Here is a 22455-nt window from a genome sequence, read left to right on the forward strand (position 1 = left end):
AGTTCTATCTGTATACCATTTATTCCAGGCGATTTTCCTTCTTTCATCTTTTGAATTGCTAGATTCAATTCCTCCCTCATGATGCATAGTCTCTGCCCACCCACTATGTTCTTTCCTTTGATTTTCTCCTCTTTCCCTGTCTTCATAAAGTTTACTTACATATTCTTCCCATCTCTGTAATATCTTCTCTTTTTCTATCAGAATTTCACCTCTTTCATTCTTGATTGCTCCAGTCCTTAGCATCTTTCTCCTTCCTGTCATCATATTAATGTTTTTATAAACACCTTTTATGTCCTTTCTTTCTGCCTTTGCTGTTGTATTGTTGTGTCCCAATTTATGATTATTATTCTATCTAGTGAAATTCTGCTTATCTATGTTCAACTATTATCTATGCATGAGATATCACCCCAAAATACAAATATTTAAGCTATTTCTCCCCTTAGTGTCCCTAATATTTATATTATACTGCGCCTTTTGGGACATTTAGTTTGAGATATTAAATACAAAAACAAGGAGCAATTACTAAAATATGTCTGAATGTGAAACAATATTGCAGTCGTGACACTTTATCTCGTTTTTTAACACATTAATTTCCCGCATGATTAGGTTCGTACGTTTTTCAAGTGGTGCATTGGGCAGCAATTTCAGACAACTATTTAAGCTATTTCTCCCCTTAGTGTCTCTAATATTTATATTATACTGTGCCTTTTGGGACATTTAGTTTGAGATATTAAATACAAAAACAAGGAGCAATTACTAAAATATGCCTGAATGTCAAACAATATTGCAGTCGTGACACTTTATCTCGTTTTTTAACACATTAATTTCCTGCATGATTAGGTTCGTACATTTTTCAAGTAGTGCATTGGGCCACAATTTCAGACAACTGTTTTATCAGTGAACAAAGGTTTATTAAACTCATTAGTATGGTACAATTCAATTTCTAATATAATTCAATTCAATACTAAGAAAACATTTACAAAATAACATTAGCTTATCACAAGTAATTTGGCTATGATCCTATATGGGTATTGCGATCATGCCGCCATAACAAATTCAACACATACAATCATATGTATAATCCCAGATCTAATTAACACTTTAGTTAACCCTATATTAGTCTGAATATGCTATATGCTGTAGCACCTGGACATATGTGATCAACTCACTCTATTTTACTATCTAAAACTATGTAGATTAAATCATCCTTTCACTGTGCTGACACATAACTTTGACATTTAAAACTTTCCTATACGTTACAATACACATGCATAATTCTAAGGACACATGAATTACTTATATAATATTAATATTAGCAAGCATACTTTCATTATAATCAGTCATGCACTAAAATCCTAGTATAATTTTCCTTAGTCTCTTCAACAGTTCAGTAATAGAATAATGATAACAATTACAGACGATTTTCAGTTAACACGAGATTTTTACAATACCTTTTTCTCTTGAGTTTTCTATATTGGCCTCTAACTTTTTCCGATTATTCTATCCTGGTATGATCTCGCTTATAATCTGTTCTTCTAAGTTCTTTTGGCATTAAACTGTGCTTACGCGATCTTAACTTTTCGTTCTTGAATTAAGGACATACTTTGAATCATCTATACAATGGCTGTGAAACTCACCACGTGGACACCGACTTCTTTACAGATTTCCTTTTCTTGTAATTGTCACTGGGCGATGAAACACATAGATAATATCTTCTTTCCTTTAGCTAAATGGTATTCCTCGTTTCTTACCATAGGAAATACAGAATTGAAATCCCGCTCACTTTTGTTTCCTTGTTGTGACGACGGAGATAACTCCAATCCCGCCACTCAGGAAAACCGCATGAAAACCTATACAAAGGAGCTCGTGAAGAAACTATCCAGAAAAAAAGCTTTCTGGGAGGGGGGGGGAGGTTAACCCTTTTATAACTTGATCCCTACCGGCACCTTCTTTAATTTCTTTTCTCCGCCCCTTACTAGATTCGACTTCACCGACCAATTAGGGTGGCGTTTTTCTGCCAAACATCCTGAAGTCAGCGAGCACGTGATGATGTCTCAATCCAGAAATTGACCCTGAGCGATAGTCTATTGTTTTCCTTTTGCTAGCCTCTAAATTACCCCCCCCCCTTTTCCAAATTTTTAAGAATTTACTTAATATTTTAATCTCTAGCCTCTCACATACAATTTCTTATGACTAATCCTTTCTGTCTTACTTAGCTAATTTTTTTTTTATATCACAACACTAATATATTCCTTCTCTTATTAGTCAGTTCAACAAACACCTTTTTTTTTTTAATATTTTACTTGGATGCAAGAATATTTTTCTTTCTTTTAAATAATTCATCTATTAGCTTTTATACAGGGGTTTTATTTTATTTTCTCTTCATGTTACACCATGATAACTGAAAATTCCACATAGTGAAGGTATCAGGATGTAACAGTATCTTTACTTATTTCATCTAACCACTCTTCCTTTTTCCTTCTTATCTCTCTTTGTATTTCCCTACTCAAGTCTTTATACTGCTTTTTTTTCTCCTCTGTTTTACTATTAACTAACTTTCTTCTTTGTGTTATTTTCCTCAAAATATTTTCCGTCATCCATGGTTTCTTTCTTTTCTCTCTTTCCTCTTCTTTTTTGACTAAATGCAATTCTGTAGCAGTAATTATGCTTTCCTTCAGAATCTTCCATTTTTCACTTGCATCATCATTTTCTTGTATATTTCTCTCATTCATTTCTTCCTCTACTTTCTTTGAGAATTCATTCGCCATACTTGGTATCTTCAGCTGCTCCATGTTCCATGATTTGTTCCGTTTCCCTGTAGTTACCTTTTTTTAGATTAATCCTTATCTTAGTTGACAACAATATGTGATCTGTATCACAGTCTGCTCCTGGATATGTTGTCACATCTTTTATAATGTTTCTATATCTTTTGTTTATCAAAATATAATCTATCTGATTTCTTCTACTATTTATATTCTCCCCTGAGGCTTTCCATGTGTACAATCTTCTTGGATGTTTCTTAAACCAAGTGTTCATAATTGCTAAATCATGCTTTCTACAGAAATCCAACAACATATTCCTCTTTCATTTCTCACTCCCAATCCAAATATCCCAACAATATCTTCCTCCCTTCCTCTTCCGATTTTTGCATTCATATCACCTTGTATTATAATTATATCATTTGTTTCTTTACCTTCTCATCCTCATAATTACAAGTAGGTAAATATATCTGGTATGACGGAAAATATTTTGAGGAAAATAACACAAAGAAGAAAGTTAGTTAATAGTAATTCTTGGTTTTGCTTTCAACTTTACCACTAAAACTCTGTCTGAGATTTGCCAGTAGCCTTCCACACATCCTGCCACCCGTTTATTCAATATTATTCCAACACCTGCTTGATGTTGCTCTTCCCCTCCTGAGTAAATTATTCTTATTCCATCCTCTGTTCTAAAATCTCCTTTTCCTTTCCATCTCACCTCTGCCATTCCCAGAACATCTATTTTCAATCTTAGCATCTCCATCTTTACAATCTCCAATCTTCCAGTTTGATGTAAGGTATTCACATTCCAAGATCCAATGTGAAAATTACTTTTAGCCCCTTCTCCACACGAATACTTCCATCTTCCACTTCTCCACCTCCCGCAGGCATTAGTAAAGAAGATTCATATGACTGACATGCAATCTGGTCCATATCTATATGGGAACAAGTGACCTCCCTGGTAGCCAATTGCGCAGTTCCAAACCCAGGGGACCCATCCTGAGCTGTGCATCGCTCGTCATTTTGATCTTTACTGCTCATCCAAAGTAGGGAAAAAGTAGAAGCATAGTGGTTTCCTGTTGCTTTCTATGCATGAAGAGATGAAAAAAGTAGAAACATTGAAAGAATCATCCCTAGCCCTCGATTACTCTAATAGCATTGGGGGAAAGGAACAAAAAAGAAGAAAAGGATAGAAAGAAATAAGAGTAGGGACCATCCTATGGATAATATAACAGATGTATATTACATGAAATAAGGTATGGTCCAGCATCAGGTACCTCGGGTTCGCCACTCCCGTACTCACTAAAGTGAGCCCTTGAGACTGAACTGAACTAAATACAGACCTAAAAGACCAGTAATAAAAAAATATTTTTGGGATCATTCCCTCCCACATGCACACAGAAGGCAAATGTAAAGAAATGAGTAAAAATGGAACAGCACTGTAACTATTAAATATCATCTATTATCACATCACTGGTTTTTGAGTGGTCAAAGATACAAGTTGTGTAGTTGTCAGTATTGGTCAGTCTTTGACTACTCAAATAACCAATGATGAAAAGAAGTTAGTGGGAAAAGCAGTGCAACTGTACTGCTGTTTTTCACTAATTTCTTACCACAAGTCTTCTGATTGGGAGGAGATACTCCAGAATGTTTTTATTGCTGCTTTCCAAAATGTTTTACCACATTCAGAGACCTTCAAATTTTATTTCATTTTATTTTTTATTCTGTATTCAGAAACAACAGCCTTAAAAGCATTTAAGGCTGTTGTTTCTGAATATGATATTGGTTCTAAGTAGTATTTTGAGGTTTCATATTTATTAAAAGGGCTTAAATTAGTTTGCAGTGTTAGTAAATTAAAGTTTTTTTATTATTTTTTTTTCTTTTTCAGTCTTCATATTTTAACAAAACTATTTCATAATTTTGCAAAAACAGAGCTTCAAATCTGCTAAGCATCTTTTCAAAGCAGTTAATTTATATTTCAAATTCAAAACTTATATAATTAAAATCAATAGTATTTATTTACTTATGGAAACTACTGGTGGTGGCAGAAATTAGGTGCTCTATTAGATAAAATTTAGCTAATTTCTAATTTCTCTAGTTTTATTATATTTCCAAAACCACTGGGAAACTGGAATATTAGTAGAGAATATACAAATAAAGACAACTGAAGTCAACAGTATAAAGGAAGTGCTAAAAGTACATAAACAGAACTGCACAGGATAATTTAAAATTAAACTTCCATCAATAGTGGAAATCAGTGAATTAGAACATAGATGGATTGGATGGATGACTGTAAATGAGTGGGGGGGGGGGGATCAACAGATTTCTGAGAAACTTTCCAAGGGCCACTGAATGGAACATCATATGCAAATAACAACGAAAGGCCACAATAATGATGATGTGAAAACAAGCTGGCTATGTATTTTGACAGAAAGAGAAAGGGATGGTTAGGTCATCTGATTAGGGATGGGTGCACTTAACAGCCATAAAGTAGTACATTGTCTAAAACAGCACCTATTCTCTCCGAAGCCCATGGAAGCCTCATGGTAGAGGAGAGAATACTGGTAAGCAAAAGTACTTTATTATTATTATCATTATTTTAAACCGACTCACTGAGTAATTAATCTCACCATTTGCTATTTTCATTTCACTTGAATCTAGAAACATGAAAAATACTTTCAAACAGATAACTACCCCAGAGGGCATAGGATATGCACTGGAATCTGGCTTTTCTCTACACAATACCAGAAAATCATACTGCAAAATATTCTAGATAGCAAAGCAGCTTTTTTTTATTATTTTTTTTTTAATGGTGAAAGACCATATATTTCAACCAAACAAAGGTTCATTTATGTGGAATTGCAAAACATTGTCCTTAGTAGCATCATTGTACCAATATTAATAGCTTTAATGGAACATGTGCACTAACCATATTAAAGTAAGTTTCATGACTTACACATGCAATAAAAATATTATAAAGAATTTATTCAAAAATTCCAGTATATTTCATCCATTACATGGACACTGTCAGGAGAATAGACCATTAACTACCTTTAAAAGATTAATCAAATTAATGAGCCATAAATCATGTGTATATTAGACATGCTCATGTCTTAGTCATAGCTGAGGTATATGATATTACACTATTAAAGTTCAAAGGAATAATTATAGCAAGTTGTGTAGATTTAAAAAATAATAAATAAAAAAAATAATAATCATTAATTTAAAAAAAAAAAAGCAATATGATATGTAATGGATGTCCTACCTTAAAGGAACCTTGGAACAAATATAAAGGATTATCATAAATTCAATCTATATGCTTTTTTCTAACCAGCACGGAAAGTCTTCCTTCCTATCATCGACAAAGGATACATTATCACCTCTTTCCTCACCGGGTGTCTATCAAGCACCTTGCTCATATCATCTTTCCTATTTTGGACAGATTAGCCATTCTGCCTTGATTAAAATTGAAGAACATCAAGACTATATTACATTTTTGGTATTTGACAAGTCTGGCCTTGATTCTCATGCTATTGACACTAGGCACAGAGTTCTTTCTGGAACTAGACAAAATTTCCTCATTTTATCAAGTTCAAATTCAATCGTCCTTTCCTTGAAACATGTGAAATGCTAAGAAATTGTTCAAACCTGAACTGATCAGACTGTATGCCAATATCCAAGTGTTGGGAAGTGATGACTATTACTTATAAGTTTTTTGTTTTTTTTAATTAACAATTATTATTTATTTTATTATTATTATTATTTAATCTATGCAATTTACTACAATTGTTCCTTTGAACTCTAATAGTGTAAAATCATATACTTCATCTGCAACTTAGACACGAGCTAATATATGCATGATTTATGAGTCATTATTCTGATCAATCTTTTGAATGTAGTTAATGGTCTATCTCCCTGACGATGTCCATATAATATTGGATGAAGTATATTGGAGTTTTTGAATAAATTATATATAATTTTTATTATATGTGTAAGCTGCAAAACTTACTTTAATTGTATCGATATTGTGGTGAAAGACCACAAAGCTGATTTCAAAAGGAATTTAAAGGTTCATGTACCTGAATATGCAAAGCTTTGTCCTTGAAAGACCACAATACTGTATCAATGGATTGGCTGTTTCAGACAGCTAATATCAGCTGATGAACATAATATAAAGACGATGTTCACGTAATGTTGGATGAAATAAATTAGAGTTCTTGAATAAATTCTATATAATTTTTGTTACATATGTAAGCCACAAAAACTTTGATTGGCTGTTTCAGACACCTAATATCAGCCCCCAACTGAATGTTTATATGATAAGCTAAAGAAGCATGTGACAAATAATTTCTGGTCATTTGTCATATGCACCACTATCTGCATTAAAATATGTTCCCCATTACTTATGCAGCATTTCTGCTGAATCTTATTCCCAAATTGGCAGAAAGTAAGCTATGAAATTATGCGCAATATTTTTTATTTTTATTTTATTTTATTTTTTTTGAAATGGGGTGCTTAAGGGTCAAAGCTGTATAACTGAGAGGAGACCTCCACATAGCCTTTAAAGGAATGCGGAGAACCGACCAGGGCTTCTGACCTAATGTCCAATCCTCACCTTCTCGTGGTGCACCCTGTTGGGTATCTACTTTGATACTGAACAAACGAGGATGGGTTGACAATTTGGGATTTAGCCGACCAAATTGTATTCTTATTGGCTAAACCAAAATAAAAAATGATGGTACAACATGACAAAATTTCATGCCAGCTGGGTCGTTGCCCGGTTAAACAAGGCCCCCGTTGTTTTTGCCAGGGAACCAGGGCGAACAGCGAAAAGTCAGCTACTGGAACAAATCTGAAAACAAACCCCAACTCAACATCACCAGAGTTAAAGATCGGTACTATCAACGTCAGAAGCCAGAATGGCAAAGAAATGGAGCTAGCTGAGGAATTAGATAAGTACCAGATCGACATAATAGGGGTGACTGAAACAAAAAAGACCAAAACTGGCGAGATCTTTCTGAGCAATAAATACAAAATGTTATAGTCAGGCAATGACAATCAAGGAAAAGAAGGCGTAGCCATAGTATTCAACACAAAATACGAGGCAAATCTTCTTCAATGGCAGTCAGTCTCAAGTACAGTAATGTGGGCAAATATAAGAATGGGGAACTGGACAATGAGACTTATTTGTGCCTATGGTCCCACAGAAGGTTCTACTAAGGTAGAAGTGGAGGAATTTTTTGAGGCTTTAGAAAAAGCAACTGACACAATGAAAAAGGAAAAGTTGGTCATTGTTGGGGATCTAAATAGCAGAGTAGGAAATGATTGTGAGACATACAAAAATATTTTAGGAAAATTTGGAGAAAAGAGCAATGCTAATAATAATGGCAAATATCTGTTGGATTTCTGCTCAGGACATGGACTGATTATTACTAACACCATGTTCCAACATAAAAATGTGCACAAATTCACATGGAGAGAAGAGGCTAGGAATAAGAAAAGTCTCATTGACGATGTTATTATTGATAGTGATGTTTTCTCCCTGGTGCAGGACACCAGAGTGTACAGAGGATTTGAAATTGGAAGTGATCACTATTTAGTCTTGAGCAGGATAAAATTGAATTTCATATTGAAAAGAATAACATGTAAGAAAGTTTTAAAGCGAATAAAAGTTGAGCAGCTCTCAGATGTGAACTGTAGACTAAAATACAGAAAGATTATTGAAAAGAAAATGAAAGAGTTTGAGAACAGGAATCAAACCTTATAGATTCAGTGGCAAACTCTGAAGAAAACATTGATTGATTCTGCCAGAGAGGCATGTGGTGAGGTTGTGTGCAAGGATAAAAAAATCAGAACTCCCTGGTGGACACAGGAAGTTAAAGAGGCAGTGAAGGAAAAGAAGAAAGCATATCAAAAGTTCCTGGCAAATAAGTCAGCTTTTACTCTTACAGAATACAGAGACAAATGCAAGAAAGCTAAACAGTGTGTAAAACTAGCTAAACAAAAGTCATGGGAGGACTTTGGCAAGAATATAGAAAATAAATATCAAGAAGGTGGCAAAATATTCTGGAGGTTGTTGAAGAAGCTTAGGAATGGAGGAAAGAGTGCTGTAAAAGGAGTTAGAGATGATAAAGGTGACATGAAAACAGGAGAAAAAGATATCCTTGAAGTATGGAGTAATTACTTTGAAAAACTGCTAAATGAAACAAGCAGTGATGACAGCACAGTGATAAAAAACACTGACCAGGCATGCAGTCAGGAATACATATCCATACTTGAAGTAGAAAAAGCCATCAAAGGCTTGAAATGTGGAAAGGCAGCAGGAGTAGATGATATTCGACCAGAAATGCTGAGGTATGGTGGTCTAAAAGTCTTACAGTGGCTGCACTGCTTATTTCAGAAAGCCTGGACAGAGGGACGAATTCCCGATGATTGGAGTAGAGCTCTCATAGTACCCATATATAAAAAGGGAAATAAATCTGAATGTGAGAATTACAGAGGTATTTCCCTACTGAGTGTTCCTGGCAAGATCTATGCAAGTATACTTGAGAAATGGTTGAGAAGAATTGTGGAAGAAAAGCTTGGTGAAGAACAAGATGGATTCAGGCCAAATAGAGGCTGTCAGGATCAGATCTTCACTTTACGACAAATAGTCGAGAAAGCATGGGAATATAACAAAGATCTGTATTTAAGTTTTGTCGATTTGGAAAAGGCATATGACAAGGTGCCAAGAGAGAAGCTATTCAATACACTGCAGTTATTTGAGTTGTAAGTCAGCAGTTAGAATTGAAGGAACTACAGGAAGATGGTTTAATGTTAAATCTGGTGTGAGACAAGGATGTACATTATCCCCTCTGTTATTCATTATCTATATGGGTCACATTATGAAGGAATGTGGTATTAAACCTGATATAAAAATTGGAAATGTTAATGTCAGCTTTTTGCTTTATGCGGATGATGTTATACTTCTAAATAAATCCGCTACAAGTCTGTAAGATTCTCTGACTAAATTGAATAGCTGTTGTAATAGATATGGTATGAAGGTGAGCAATAAAAAGACAAAGACAATGAAAATAGGCAGAATCATTGAAAATGTCAACTGTGTTGTGAACGGAGAACCTGTGGAACAAGTAAAACATTTCAGCTACTTAGGCACGATTTTTACTGAAGATGGTAAATTAAATATAGAAATAGACAACAGAATCAACAAAGCTGGTATGGTAGTGAGTCAATTGAATAAATTCATATGGAATAAGAGAGAAATTTGTCAGAACACTAAATTAGCTGTATACAAGACAGTGTTCAAACCAGTTTTAACTTATGGATCTGAGAGCTGGGTCAGAAGTAAAACACTTTACCAAAGACTAGAGACCGCAGATATGAGAGTCCTGAGAAAGATTATAGGCGTGAACAGATGGCATCAATGGCAATATCATATTAAAAATGAGGATATTAGGAAAGAACTTGACATTGTCAGCATCCAGGAATGTGTTAGCAGAGCTAATCTCAGGTGGTATGGTCACTTAAATAGAATGGGAGAGGAAAGATTAGCAAAACAAGTGTTCTCTGCCAGGTTGGCAGGAAAACGACCCAGAGGAAGACCAAGATATAGGTGGATTGATATGGTACAAAGTGCCTTAGATGATAGAAATATAAGATCTGATAATGTTGGAGTCTTGACAAGTAAGAGACTGATTTGGAGGAAAATTGTAGATAGGAAGTTAGTAATGATGTAATTTTTTCATGTAGTACTGTCATATTCTGTACACCTCTTGAGGGTACATGGCAGGAATATGATGATGATGATGTTTTTGAAATAGCATATACATACTGACACACATTTGATATCGACTACTATGTAATATGATACCATGTGGTTTCAAAACATAAATAGGTAGTAGCACAAATATAAGCAGATATTTGTGCTATTTTTTGTATTTGTGAATGAGAAATGTGGGAAAACTGTAATTTAACAAATTTTGAATACACGTAGTTACAACTTAAGTTATAACACTCAATTAGTGTTACAACTAAACTACTTAATACAGTAGTTAAGTTGTAGCCACCAGGAGAGGAGGTGGCAACATTAACAGCAAACTTGATTAGGAATTCACAAAAAACAACTAAGAATTAATCAAGAATGGATATAACAAAAAAAAAAAAAAAACAGTCAAAAAAACAGTTGGGATGGGGAAAAAAAAAAAGAAAAACATTAGTAATGCATTTAGGCAAAAATAGATAATAATCCCTTGGTATTTTGCATAACTTTGGCCTTTATAACCATAATATCGGGATAAGGTATTAGTCTAATGCTTTTATATATATATATATATATATATATATATATGTGTGTGTGTGTGTGTAAACTGGATGTATTCTCCTGGCTGCAGGACAAACCTTCAACTGAAAGCTTTGATAAAGGTTTTTCACATCCTAAATTGGATCTTTCCAATCAAAGGGCGTCTTCATTGAAATTAATGAACTAAGGAGACTCTAGCCCAAAAAAGGGTGAAGAAAACAGTTTGGGTCTCCTGTGCACAAAACATAAAAACAGAGACTTACAATGGTCAAAACCAGGCACTTGAAGAATTGGATAAAAGTTGTGTCAACTGATGAATCCAGATTCCTGCCAATATCAGGATGTGAAGAAAAGCAGTATGTCTTTGAATTCACCATTGCAAACCACCACATAGATCAATAATCTATGTGGTGGTTTGCATGTATGTATGTATGTATGTATGTATGTATGTATGTATGTGTGTATGTATATACAGGGTGTTCGGGATAAATTTGACATATTTATAATTAATTATATTTTTCCGTAAGTTACATGTATTAACACACACTTCTCTTCATTTAAAAGTTTGGACCCTTCTTCATTCATATACAAGATGTCAGAAAGGATGGATAGCTGGAACCCACCTGAATCATGGAAGAGAATAACTTGTATCATGATGATTCGTGCCCGCCATCAAAATAAGGATATTACGACTGCTGCCCAATGCTCCCTGAATACAGTAAAAACAATCAGGCATGAACTAGAGACTTGCAATGGTGACTACGAGGATGTAGCAAGAAGAAAGATCCCTAGCAGACGATCTGATTGCGTTCGTACAGCAGAATTCCTCGCAAATCTGCAGGAACAGGTGTTGAAGAACCCTGGCATTGGAATTTGGGCTTTGTTCGTGGAGTTGCTAACTGTAGTCAAGCCCTGGATAACAAGGGTAGCCAATGGTAGGCCGTATGTATGGCAGCAGGATTCGGCCCCTTGCCACACCTCTGGGAAAAGTCAAAAATGGTTGTCTGAAAATTTCTACGACTTCACCAGTCCAAATGTTTGGCCTCCAAACTCCCCAGACCTTAACCCCATGGATTATTTTGTATGGGGCGCAGTTGAAAAAGACACCAATCGCACTTCCAGTAATACAAAAGCCCAGTTAATGGATAAAATTAAAACAGTTTTTGCGGCCCTTCCCAGGGAGACTGTAGCATCAGCTTGTTCGAGGTTCCGAAGCAGAATTGAAGCTGTGATCGATGCTAATGGTGGTTATTTTGAGTAAATCTTGTTGATAGTATTGTAATTAACTCTGCCTGTAATGTTTTTTTGTCAATTCATTAAATTTAATAGATACAAAGAAGATTTTCTTTTTCCTTACGAAACTGTCAAATTTATCCCGAACACCCTGTATATATATAGCTTAAAATATATCACAAATGAATTTTGTAGTTAATAATTAAGAAAATTTTCAGTGCATTCAAAGAAAAAAAATAGTTTTAACTTACCCCTCTTTTAAGATGACTGGAAAATCTAATTGCCTATGAAGTGATATCGTAGCTGAAGAAGATATTAATTCCAGAAACTGTGAAGAATACAGGAAATAGCAATTGAAAAAACAAACACCTAATAAGAAATGCCATTAAACAATGTACACAAAATAGCTTTACTACAGTTGACAGTGGTTTTCCATTATAACAAGAGTTCATTATAGAATTAATTATGGAAACCTGTGTGTGTGTGTGTGTGTGTGTGTGTGTGTGTGTGTGTGTGTGTGTGTGTGTGTGTGTGTGTTACTGTTTAACACACACATTGCAGTTTTGGAATGAGGAGATATATCTTCCCCATCTTTCAACTTATGTAATACTTACATTCCAAAGCAACAATATATCAAATAATAACATTTTTTATGACTGAAATGTAAATACACATTTTAAGAAAAATTTATATAATAGAAGACTTATCTTAGAAGTTTTATTTGCATAAAATTTTTGCTCAAATCTTAAGAGTACCTTCAGTATGAAGTCATCAAATTAAACAAGGTACAAGCAACTTAACTGAATCAACATTGCAAATATGTTAGTCACAGAACAATGAAGAAGAGTGGCATGGTGAAAACTGCTCTCAAGTCTTAATGATGTTTTTTTATAAATGTTTATTATAAAAAAAAAAAACTAAGCTGAACCATGTAAACAATCTCCCAGAAGATATCTTAGATCCATAAGATCTGCTGTTGTTTATCATAGTTCATTATTATGGAATGCATGTATAAATAAAGCTATGAAACACTGCTACACCAGCCTATGTAGAAATTATGTTGTTTGTACCTTATTTAATTTTTGAATTTGCAGTGAAGATGGATGTCCTTAATACTTGGGTGAAAACTTAAGGTAGAAGTTTCATTTGCATAAAATGAAACAACACTGGAACTCCTAGTTCCAGTGATGGGGAATCCTAACGTTGCAGCCTATGATGACATTCTATACAATTCTGTGCTTCCAACTTTATGAAAACAGTTTGGTGAAGGTCATGTTAATACATTGTCATGTATTAACATGACAATGCCCTGTCCACAAAGCAAGGTATGTGCTGGAATGGTTTGATGAGATGGATGCTGAAGAATTTAACTGGTCATACTGCACAGAGCCCTGATCTTGACCTCTGGGGGATGAACTGGAATGCTGATTATGAGTCAGGCCAAATCACCTAACATCAGTGACTGACCTTACCAATGATGCCCTTCTGGAAGAGTTAAACAGAATTACTGCTGGAAAAGTAATCTAGTGGAAAGTCTTCTCAGAAGACTGTTATAGCAGGTAAGGATAAACCAACTCCATATTAATGCCTTTTATATTAGAGAGAGACAGGAGATGGGCAGGCATCTAGATATTTTTTGATCATATTGTGTATCTCTCTATCCATGAGACCTCAATGAAGGTCAAACCTGAGTAGTGACTCCAACAATGCATAGCATTATGCACATTTGAAAGGAAAGCATGTTTTCATTATGGGTTACTAAGAGAATCGATGTGAAGTTATCAGCCTCTATATACAAGTAGTCTAGTCATGAAGACACCTCATGCACAAATTTTATTTGCTTACACTTGGATAAAAGATTAAACAGAATATACCAAGTGAAAAAACTTTCTACATAAAGGAACAATTTATTAAATTAAGCTATAAATGCAGGTGTGTTGCTGCCAATTTTGAAACTGTTTGTAGGCCATTTCACCAAATTCTCCCTCTCCTCAACAAACAAAAAATAAATTAAATAAAATGAAATAAAATCGGTCATTGCCTGCCTCAAACTGAACAAAACTTCTCATTTTCCATTCCATCTACTTTTGTTTTCTGGAATAGTATTTCTTACTATTTTTTGAAGGATTACAACTTTTAGCTGCTCAATAGGTTCCTTGTTTATTTATGTTTTTAACCTTGCTCTTAAGCACTTTAACCTTACAAGGATATGGGAGACAGGATCACGGCCTAGAGACTGGAAGAAGTCAGTTTTCATACCACTCCTAATCATTCCTTTCACTCCTTTCATTCCTAATCTTCCCTTTAGGAAGATTAGGAATGTCTAAAACAACAGTCAGAGTCTTGTCTAAAATCTGGAAGGATGGATCTATCTTCTCCATGGGAACAAAGTTGAAGATTTTGGATACAGTTGTTTTTCCAACAGCGACTTATGGATGCGATTTGGAACCTAAAGAAGCCAGATAAAAAAAGAGTAGCCGCTTTTGAGATGTGGTTTTACAGAAGGCTGTTGAGGATAACATATACTGAAAGGCATACAAATGAATGGGTGTTAGAAAAGATCAGCAGAACTTTCAAGCTCCTTAAGGATACTGACAGAAGAAAGTTAAAATATTTTGGACACACTGAAAGGATGACTTCCCAGAACAGTAACAGAACATAAAGTTCCTGGAAAAAGAGGACGGGGTAGACCGTCAATGAGATGGATGAATGCTGTGTGTGGAGTGACTGATCTTCAGAGAGTTGAAGCCTCCAGAAAAGCATACAACAGGACTACATGGCAAGGCCTGGTGTGGCACATCACCGAGCATTGGAGTGACTATATGGCATCTATGGATGCCCAGTGAACATATGAATGAACCTTGCTCTCTTTCTCTCTCACACAAACACACGTGTGTGAGAGAGAGAGAGAGAGAGAGAAAGACACAAAACACACACACAAAAAAAAGAGCACTAACATTGTATTAATTTTGCAACCTGTAATATATGTGAGGTCAATATACTAGGCTTGAAAAAAAGTGCTTGTATGCTTGTTCAAAAATTTTTAGTTAATGAGTAAAAAAAAACCAGAAGAGTTTTCATCAGTATTTATACTCTGTGTAGGACACAAAGAATCTTTATAAGGGAATTTCAACAAAAACTGAGTTAGCCAGTTTTGCGAAAAGTTATGTGGCAAGGTTTTCCCTTCAAAAACAGAAAACTAGCCTGAGAACAGACTATGCAGATAAGATTAAGCACCATATCAGCATACTAATATGTTTATATGAAACCAAGTTACTTATCTTTGACAATCAGTGAAGTGAGTGATAGATAAACCTATATAAACATTATACTTACCACACGAACTGCTTCAACATGTTTTTCAGAGATGAAACTTCTGTAAAGTAAAATCATGTAATCTTCTTTGAAGATCTGTTGAGGCTGTAAATATATATAATAAAAATTATTTAATTATAATAACTTAATTATTATATATCTTGAGGTCAATTTTGAAGTATGAACATATAATTTTAATATTTTGTTTGACTAGTATATATATTTGACAAATAAGAAAAAAATGGCAAAAAATTATTAGAAAAAATGAATAATATTTTGATAATTAAATGTTCATACACTGATTTTCACATAACATGAAATGCACTTTTCTTTATATATTTTAAGAATAACTTTTTTTAATTAAAAAAAGTAAGCAATATATATATAGCAATATATATTGCTATATATATATTGCTATATATATATATATATATAGCAATATATATAGCAAACTCTAAAGATGTGCACAACAGGACATGAAAAAATGTCCAAAGAAAATTGAACAGGGTGTGGTAGGAAAGGGATTCTTTTGAGTGGTCTATGTGCATCATTTGCTTAAAGAGATATCTCAAATCCCATAACCACTGAGAACTTTGACTAGTTAAGTGGCGAAAGTAATAGGCATAAGATTATGAAACACAAATGTTCATCTGATAGTTGAAAGTGAAAGATGATTATAAGCAGTATTAGGAAGAAAAGGACTAACAAAAGAAATCAAAAAGAAGTGTTTTTTCCCCCTGCAGGTATGTAGCCAGTGAAAAGGTAAATCACTATGGGACATTCCAATTGGATAATGAAGGAGATTAGTGGAGTAGCAAGGGATAATTCAAATATTGAAAAGCTCTCTGTTAATCTTTCAATCAAATGCAGCTGAAATATAATTGCAGGAATAGTTATGAGCTTTGCATAAGATCTATCAATTACATATCCGGAATGAAGTAGCAACATTTCGCAGAATGAAATATCACTATCAGTTCTACAAGAATGCATGTAAGTAAAATATTACAGTTAACATGGCAGTTTAACAAATCTTAGAACTGGGGAAGTATTAAAATCTATAATTAAGGAAAACTGAGTGACATCATAAGGTAAAACTCAGCTGGTCTTGTTATCTGAATGGTTTGCAAGCAGAGCAAAACTATATTACACACACACATACAACAGCAAACCTGTACTTAATATCTTTCAAGATACAAACAATTCATACTTACACACGCCTCATGGGCTAAGAAATTGACTCCACATTCATTTAATGAACACAGAAGTCCATGCTTACGAATATTTGAATCATAAATCCTTTTTTATGATGGCCAAAGTTCACCGACATATAAGTTTAACAATACATTTTATGAAAAATAAATAAATTCAGTTTGTGAACACATTTCAAGGAAAGCATCATGTTTGTGAGTTGGGAGGTTTGCCTGTATACATATAGCAATATATAAATTAATCTACCCAACTGTTTAATGAATTTGTGAATAGTTGTCTGCTAAATTACAGAGCTGATTATTTCAGATGGTTAATCTATGCACAGAATTAAAAATTTAAATATGTTAAATATTTCAAATGAGAAAGGACAAATACCAAAAACAATAGTTTATGTAAATGTGTTTTCACATGTGAGCCTCATATACTGAATTAATGGAGCCTGTTTACTTGTTGGAATTGTGATGTAAATTATATACATAGTATATGATAACAGTGTTTGTGCCTTAATTGGCCACTTGTAAGAAGAAACATTTCAACTGTTTTCTGTCAAGAATAAAGAAAATTAAGGAAGTGATCCAACAGAATAGAGACAAGCTGGATATACAAGTTGGAAATAAAATAAATATTTTATTTATTTAAAATTTTATTATTAAATTATTTATCTTATTTAAATATCATGTTTCCAAGTCGTGAAGTCAACTGCTAATGGCCTTGTTTATTTTGAAGGCTTACTCTCATTAGATTTTTTCATCAGGAGTACTCCTGGGTTATGTTATCTCACGCATGCTCCTCCTCCTTTACGTTGGTGATCCTCTCTCTCTCTCTCTCTCTCTCTCCTAACTTTAAATCCCATTCATAGTTTTTCTGATGACAGCATTCTCCATTCATCTTCTTTATTTGAGAAACCCTGTAGTCCCCCATGAAGATACTACTGGATTTTTCAAACTAAAACATTTTCAAAAGATATATTTCGGCGATTACACCACATTTTTTTATTCAGTTATATAAAACACTGAAATAATAGTTCCTGACAAGTTTCGTAAATCATAGGATTTACATCTTCAGGGGGTAAATAGTATAACTTAAAGTTTAAACAAGAGAATTAATAAATACAAATCATAACCGTCTGGCTATTCATAAAACTCAAATAACAGAATGCAGATATATAACGTTATTGACGTTGAACAATACTAAACGATGTCACGTGTTTTTGTTCTCGTTCATACAGTCCGAGCTCAGATTGAGGTAGATTTCTTATTAGAGCTGACCACACTTGATGGAGAATTAAACCTTGATTTTTATTGCATTGGGTTGGGTTTTTTAGCATATTAGCAGCTTCTTTAAATCCTTTAAAGAAGCTGCTTCTTTAAACTCTTTAAACTCTCTCTTAGACCCCACCAGTTACTTTCTCATAGATGCCTTCTTTGTGCACTCTGCCTTGCCTCTCCCTTTTTTATTATTAATGTTTTTATATAGACACTTTAGGTATTACTCCATCAACTGGCCATTACCATTCCTCCACTTTTCTCTAATCACATAAAAGTATGCTGGTCAATATATGCACACAGTTCCTCTCCAAGCATCTCTAATCAACTTATCTTCTTCCTTCCAATCTTGAAACACCTCTCTTCCTACTTCTATTTGAAAGAGCCTTCCCCATACCATTTTTCCCAATGAATGCAACTGCCAGCTTTTCAAGAACTTGTTAATATATTCCTTCCCCCCATTCCTTAACCTCTTGCCTACACACACAGCACTGTCGTGTTGGATACCATCTGGACTAGGTGACCCGTTAATATCAAGGTTATCAAGCATTCCTCTGATGACATTCTGACAAAAGATTAGAGGCGGCATACCGTGGGTAGTTTGTGGAATAGTGAGAAGACATTTGCCTTAGTTATCTAAACAAGAGTTGGAAGAAAAGAGTGATGCCAAGAGGTTTACCTTATCTTTATGAGTCCATAAGGATAAGAAAGATGTGGAAACATGGTAGGGCAATTTTGCCTAACAACTGGTGAGGAACCAGAAGGCAAGCTTAGGACATTTGGCCCTTACAAAGTCTTCTTGTTATTTGTCAATTAATTTACAGTTATGGGATGTAGCACAGCTGAGCGAGAATCTAGTGTTTTTAACTTGGACTGCTTTTGCACATTGGATAATCAGGATTGGGATAGGTGTCAGTGGTTTTGAGTTTAAGTGTGGAATAAAGGCCCTCATTCCAGCAAGAATAATTTCAGTTATTAGATCAGAGCAAGTGCTTGGATAAGTATCACAGAAGAATAATCATATCATGGAATGATTATTATTATGTCACCCACCTTTGGACAAATGTATTGATAAAGTTTATCAAGTGGTTGCTGTTGATGTCTTTAAGGTTTTAGATCAGATCTGACACAAAGATGAAGCAAGACTTGCATATCTGAATAGTACAAACAAATTTTTCAAATGTCAAAAAGATGTGCATGATGATCTGAAATCCAGTCATCCTGAAACCACAAAATCAATGAAAACATTAAAAAAAAAAAGTTTGGTGTACAATGACCATTTATAATTAGAATGATAGTCAAAATGCTAAACATGAATAAGAAATCAATCTGCAAGGTTTTGATTAATGATTTGAATATGAAGAAGGGAGGGCATGCACAAAGATGGTGGTCAAGGTTTTGATAAACCTTGGCCACCATCTTCTTGAACAAAGTGGGAAAAAGAAACAAACTTCCTGAGCATTGTTATCGCTAGTGATGAGTCATGACAATACAATTTTGAAACTAAAAGAGAGTGTGCAATGTACAACAACCATGTCTCCTCAAAAGAAGGCATGAATAACATCGCCATGAAAGTAAACAAGATAAAAATACATTCTCCACTAAAGGTATGTATGCACCATAAATATCTTCCGAGTAAGAAAAATGGTCAATATCTCTACAAAAATACTTTTACCAACACTTCTACAAAAATCTGGATAATTTAAGAGGGAATGTCCATTATAAAAGACCAGAACTGTGGCCCCACATGTGATTCATCACCACAACAATGCTCTTTCTCATAAAGGGAAATAATTTTCATGACATAGGACATATAAAGAGATATAATAGAACACTTAAATGCAGCATGATTTTTGCACATATTCTTGCCTACTTTCATTGTCTGAACCTTTTTAGTGCTTTTTTTATATCAAATTTATTACAGAAGTTATTCAATTTAGTTAAAGAATCCCAAAAACTTGTATTGGATTTATTTAGATGTATACATCTAAATGTTAGGGATAATGATCACTGTCCAAATAACACACAAAACTCTGCACTTGGTCTATTCTACTGTTATGACCATACTGATGATTTCTGAGAAAATCAAAAAATTCTTTGGATCATCAGTTCAAATTAGCATCTCCAAGATGTATTCACATCAGAGTGTGATGAAAAGGATGAAAAAAATACTTGTGTTACAAGTTGATATGAATTAACACAACATTCTCAGAACACAAGCATTACCAGGAGTTTGTTCAATGAATGTTGAAGAAAGTGGAAATGTGCCTGCAAACTGGGGATGGGTCTTCAGTTTAAACAATAAACCAAAATTCACAACGTTCAAGTTACAATGAAGTTGTAAATGCCGATTGCAGAGGGATCACAAAAATTTCAGCACATTTCAATGCACTATGAATTAGGGCAATATTCTCACATAATAAAGTGCACACTATTTAATTTCTTGGTACAAAAATAGACAGAAAGAGGGAGGATGTTTATTTGTAGACCATGAACATATTTCAATGACTCATAACTTTATATATATATATATATATATATATATATTTTTTTTTTTTTATGCTGCTTGTGTTTATGCCAGTATCTACAGGAATCTAACCCTAGCATAAACCAAGGTTCCCTTGTGCTTACCCCCCACCCAAATCCTACATAATGTTTTAGATGTCAATATTTTGGAATATAATTACAGAGGAAACAAGTTTGGGTTGGTAAGAAATGTGGTTGAAGCAACCAAGACTATGTGATAGCTACTGTCTACTAATTGGGTATTCTCCACTATTTTTTTCAAATAAAAATGTGACATATTCATAACTGTGCTTATGAATACAGTAGCTATTACAGTAGTTATGTTAGTGAAAATTGGAACTTTCATGTCTTTCATATAATACAGTTAACATTCCAGTGAAAGAAGAGAAATGAAAGAATTTTTTCTTTCTCTACCAAAAGGATATTTTAGCAAACAGATATTATTACTGGAATGTTAACTATATTATATGAAAATTCTAATTTTCACTAACATGATGAAGTTTTCCAATGGAATAAAGTGAAATTAATTATTTCGAAAATAATTTGATTAATGCATTTTATTAACTTTGAAATAGCTTAATCTTACTTTTTTCACATTAATTTATTTCTCATCTTAAAAAGCCAATTGAATATTTATAAAAATTACTTACAGACTTTGAACTGACAAGGTTTCCCAAGCTCTGAATGGTTTTAGAAATCAGTGTCAATGTTCTATTAGTCTGAGAATCCTAAAAAAAATAAAGTAAAATTTGTTTATAGAATCTTGATAGGAAGACCTGAATAATAAACTATTATGAAATTCCACTTTAGACATATAAATCTCGGTAAAAGTACATAAAAAATAATGTATCTTACACTTACCACAGGGTCATGACTAAGATCAAACAACTTTGGGCCAAGGATAGCAGGAGCAAAGAACCTTAAGAAGATAAACCCAGATACAACAGAATAACGTACTTCTCCATTGGCTGGAAAGTAACTGGTGGCTAATTCCTTTAGTACTGAAAAAACTTCACACATGGGTTGAGGACATGCTAAAGCTGAATTTGTTACTTCACAAAATGTACGTTCAACATAATCAATCAAATTGACCTGAAAAAATAAACAAATTTAAAAAAATTGAATACTATAAGAAACTGAACTAAATTAAACATTTTAATACACAAGTTAATTTCTTTAATTTATAATGTAGATTTATTTTAAAGAATTTATATAATTTTTTTTCAATACATGGGGAGTAGGGAAAAACAAGGTGTCACACTTGGAAGCTGTCAACAGTATAGTTAGTAAAAGTGTGCAGACTACGTTCATTCTTGGAGAGTGGTGAATAAATGGAATGGATTGCCAGAGGCAGTTGTGAGTGCCCTAACAGTGAATAGGTTTAAGGAGATGTATGATAGGTATTGTGGATAATGGGTCTCCCGTGATGAGTCTTTTGACTCCATAGAGTACCCATATAAATAATAATGAAAGCTCTCAAAGCAAGGGCACTCAATTTTTGAGAATCAAAAATTTATAATATTGCTATGGGAAGCTTAATTATAATGACTTCAAAAATGTCATACAAAAACCTACAATTTCTGTCTGCATAAGTGTGGCCAACATGCAGCCTCCATCCTGATGAAGTTAGGTGGTTGGCAATCTAATAATGTGCTAAATAAGCTGAAATCTTTTTTAACCATTTTATATAAAAACTTTTCCTTGCTATATATATATACATATGCACATTTACTCAGTTTAATAACATGTTTATTAATTTAATTTAAATGACTTAACACAGAGATAATAAATAATAAGGTTTAATGAGGACACTACTAGTTTTGTTGGTAATCCAACTTCTTCAGATGTC

At 33.8% G+C, this 22455-nt stretch overlaps 1 protein-coding gene across 1 annotated transcript in view; it reads right to left on the reverse strand.

Annotated features, from left to right (window-relative positions):
* The window catches only part of RasGAP1 (Ras GTPase activating protein 1), a 210612-nt gene that overhangs the window by 67412 nt on the left and 120745 nt on the right, over positions 1–22455 (reverse strand). The window contains exons 12-15 of the mRNA XM_090414179.1: positions 21468–21698; positions 21257–21334; positions 15628–15711; positions 12543–12619 (exon numbers count right to left, since the gene is read on the reverse strand). Coding sequence (XP_090270305.1) covers positions 12543–12619; positions 15628–15711; positions 21257–21334; positions 21468–21698 — 470 coding nt within the window. The remainder of the gene's footprint in view (positions 1–12542; positions 12620–15627; positions 15712–21256; positions 21335–21467; positions 21699–22455) is intronic.

The sequence above is a fragment of the Typopeltis vanoorti genome, chromosome 24 (assembly GCF_054136105.1).
Source record: "Typopeltis vanoorti isolate ZY-2024b chromosome 24, IOZ_Tvanoo_1.0, whole genome shotgun sequence".
Taxonomy (NCBI): Eukaryota; Metazoa; Arthropoda; class Arachnida; order Uropygi; family Thelyphonidae; genus Typopeltis; species Typopeltis vanoorti.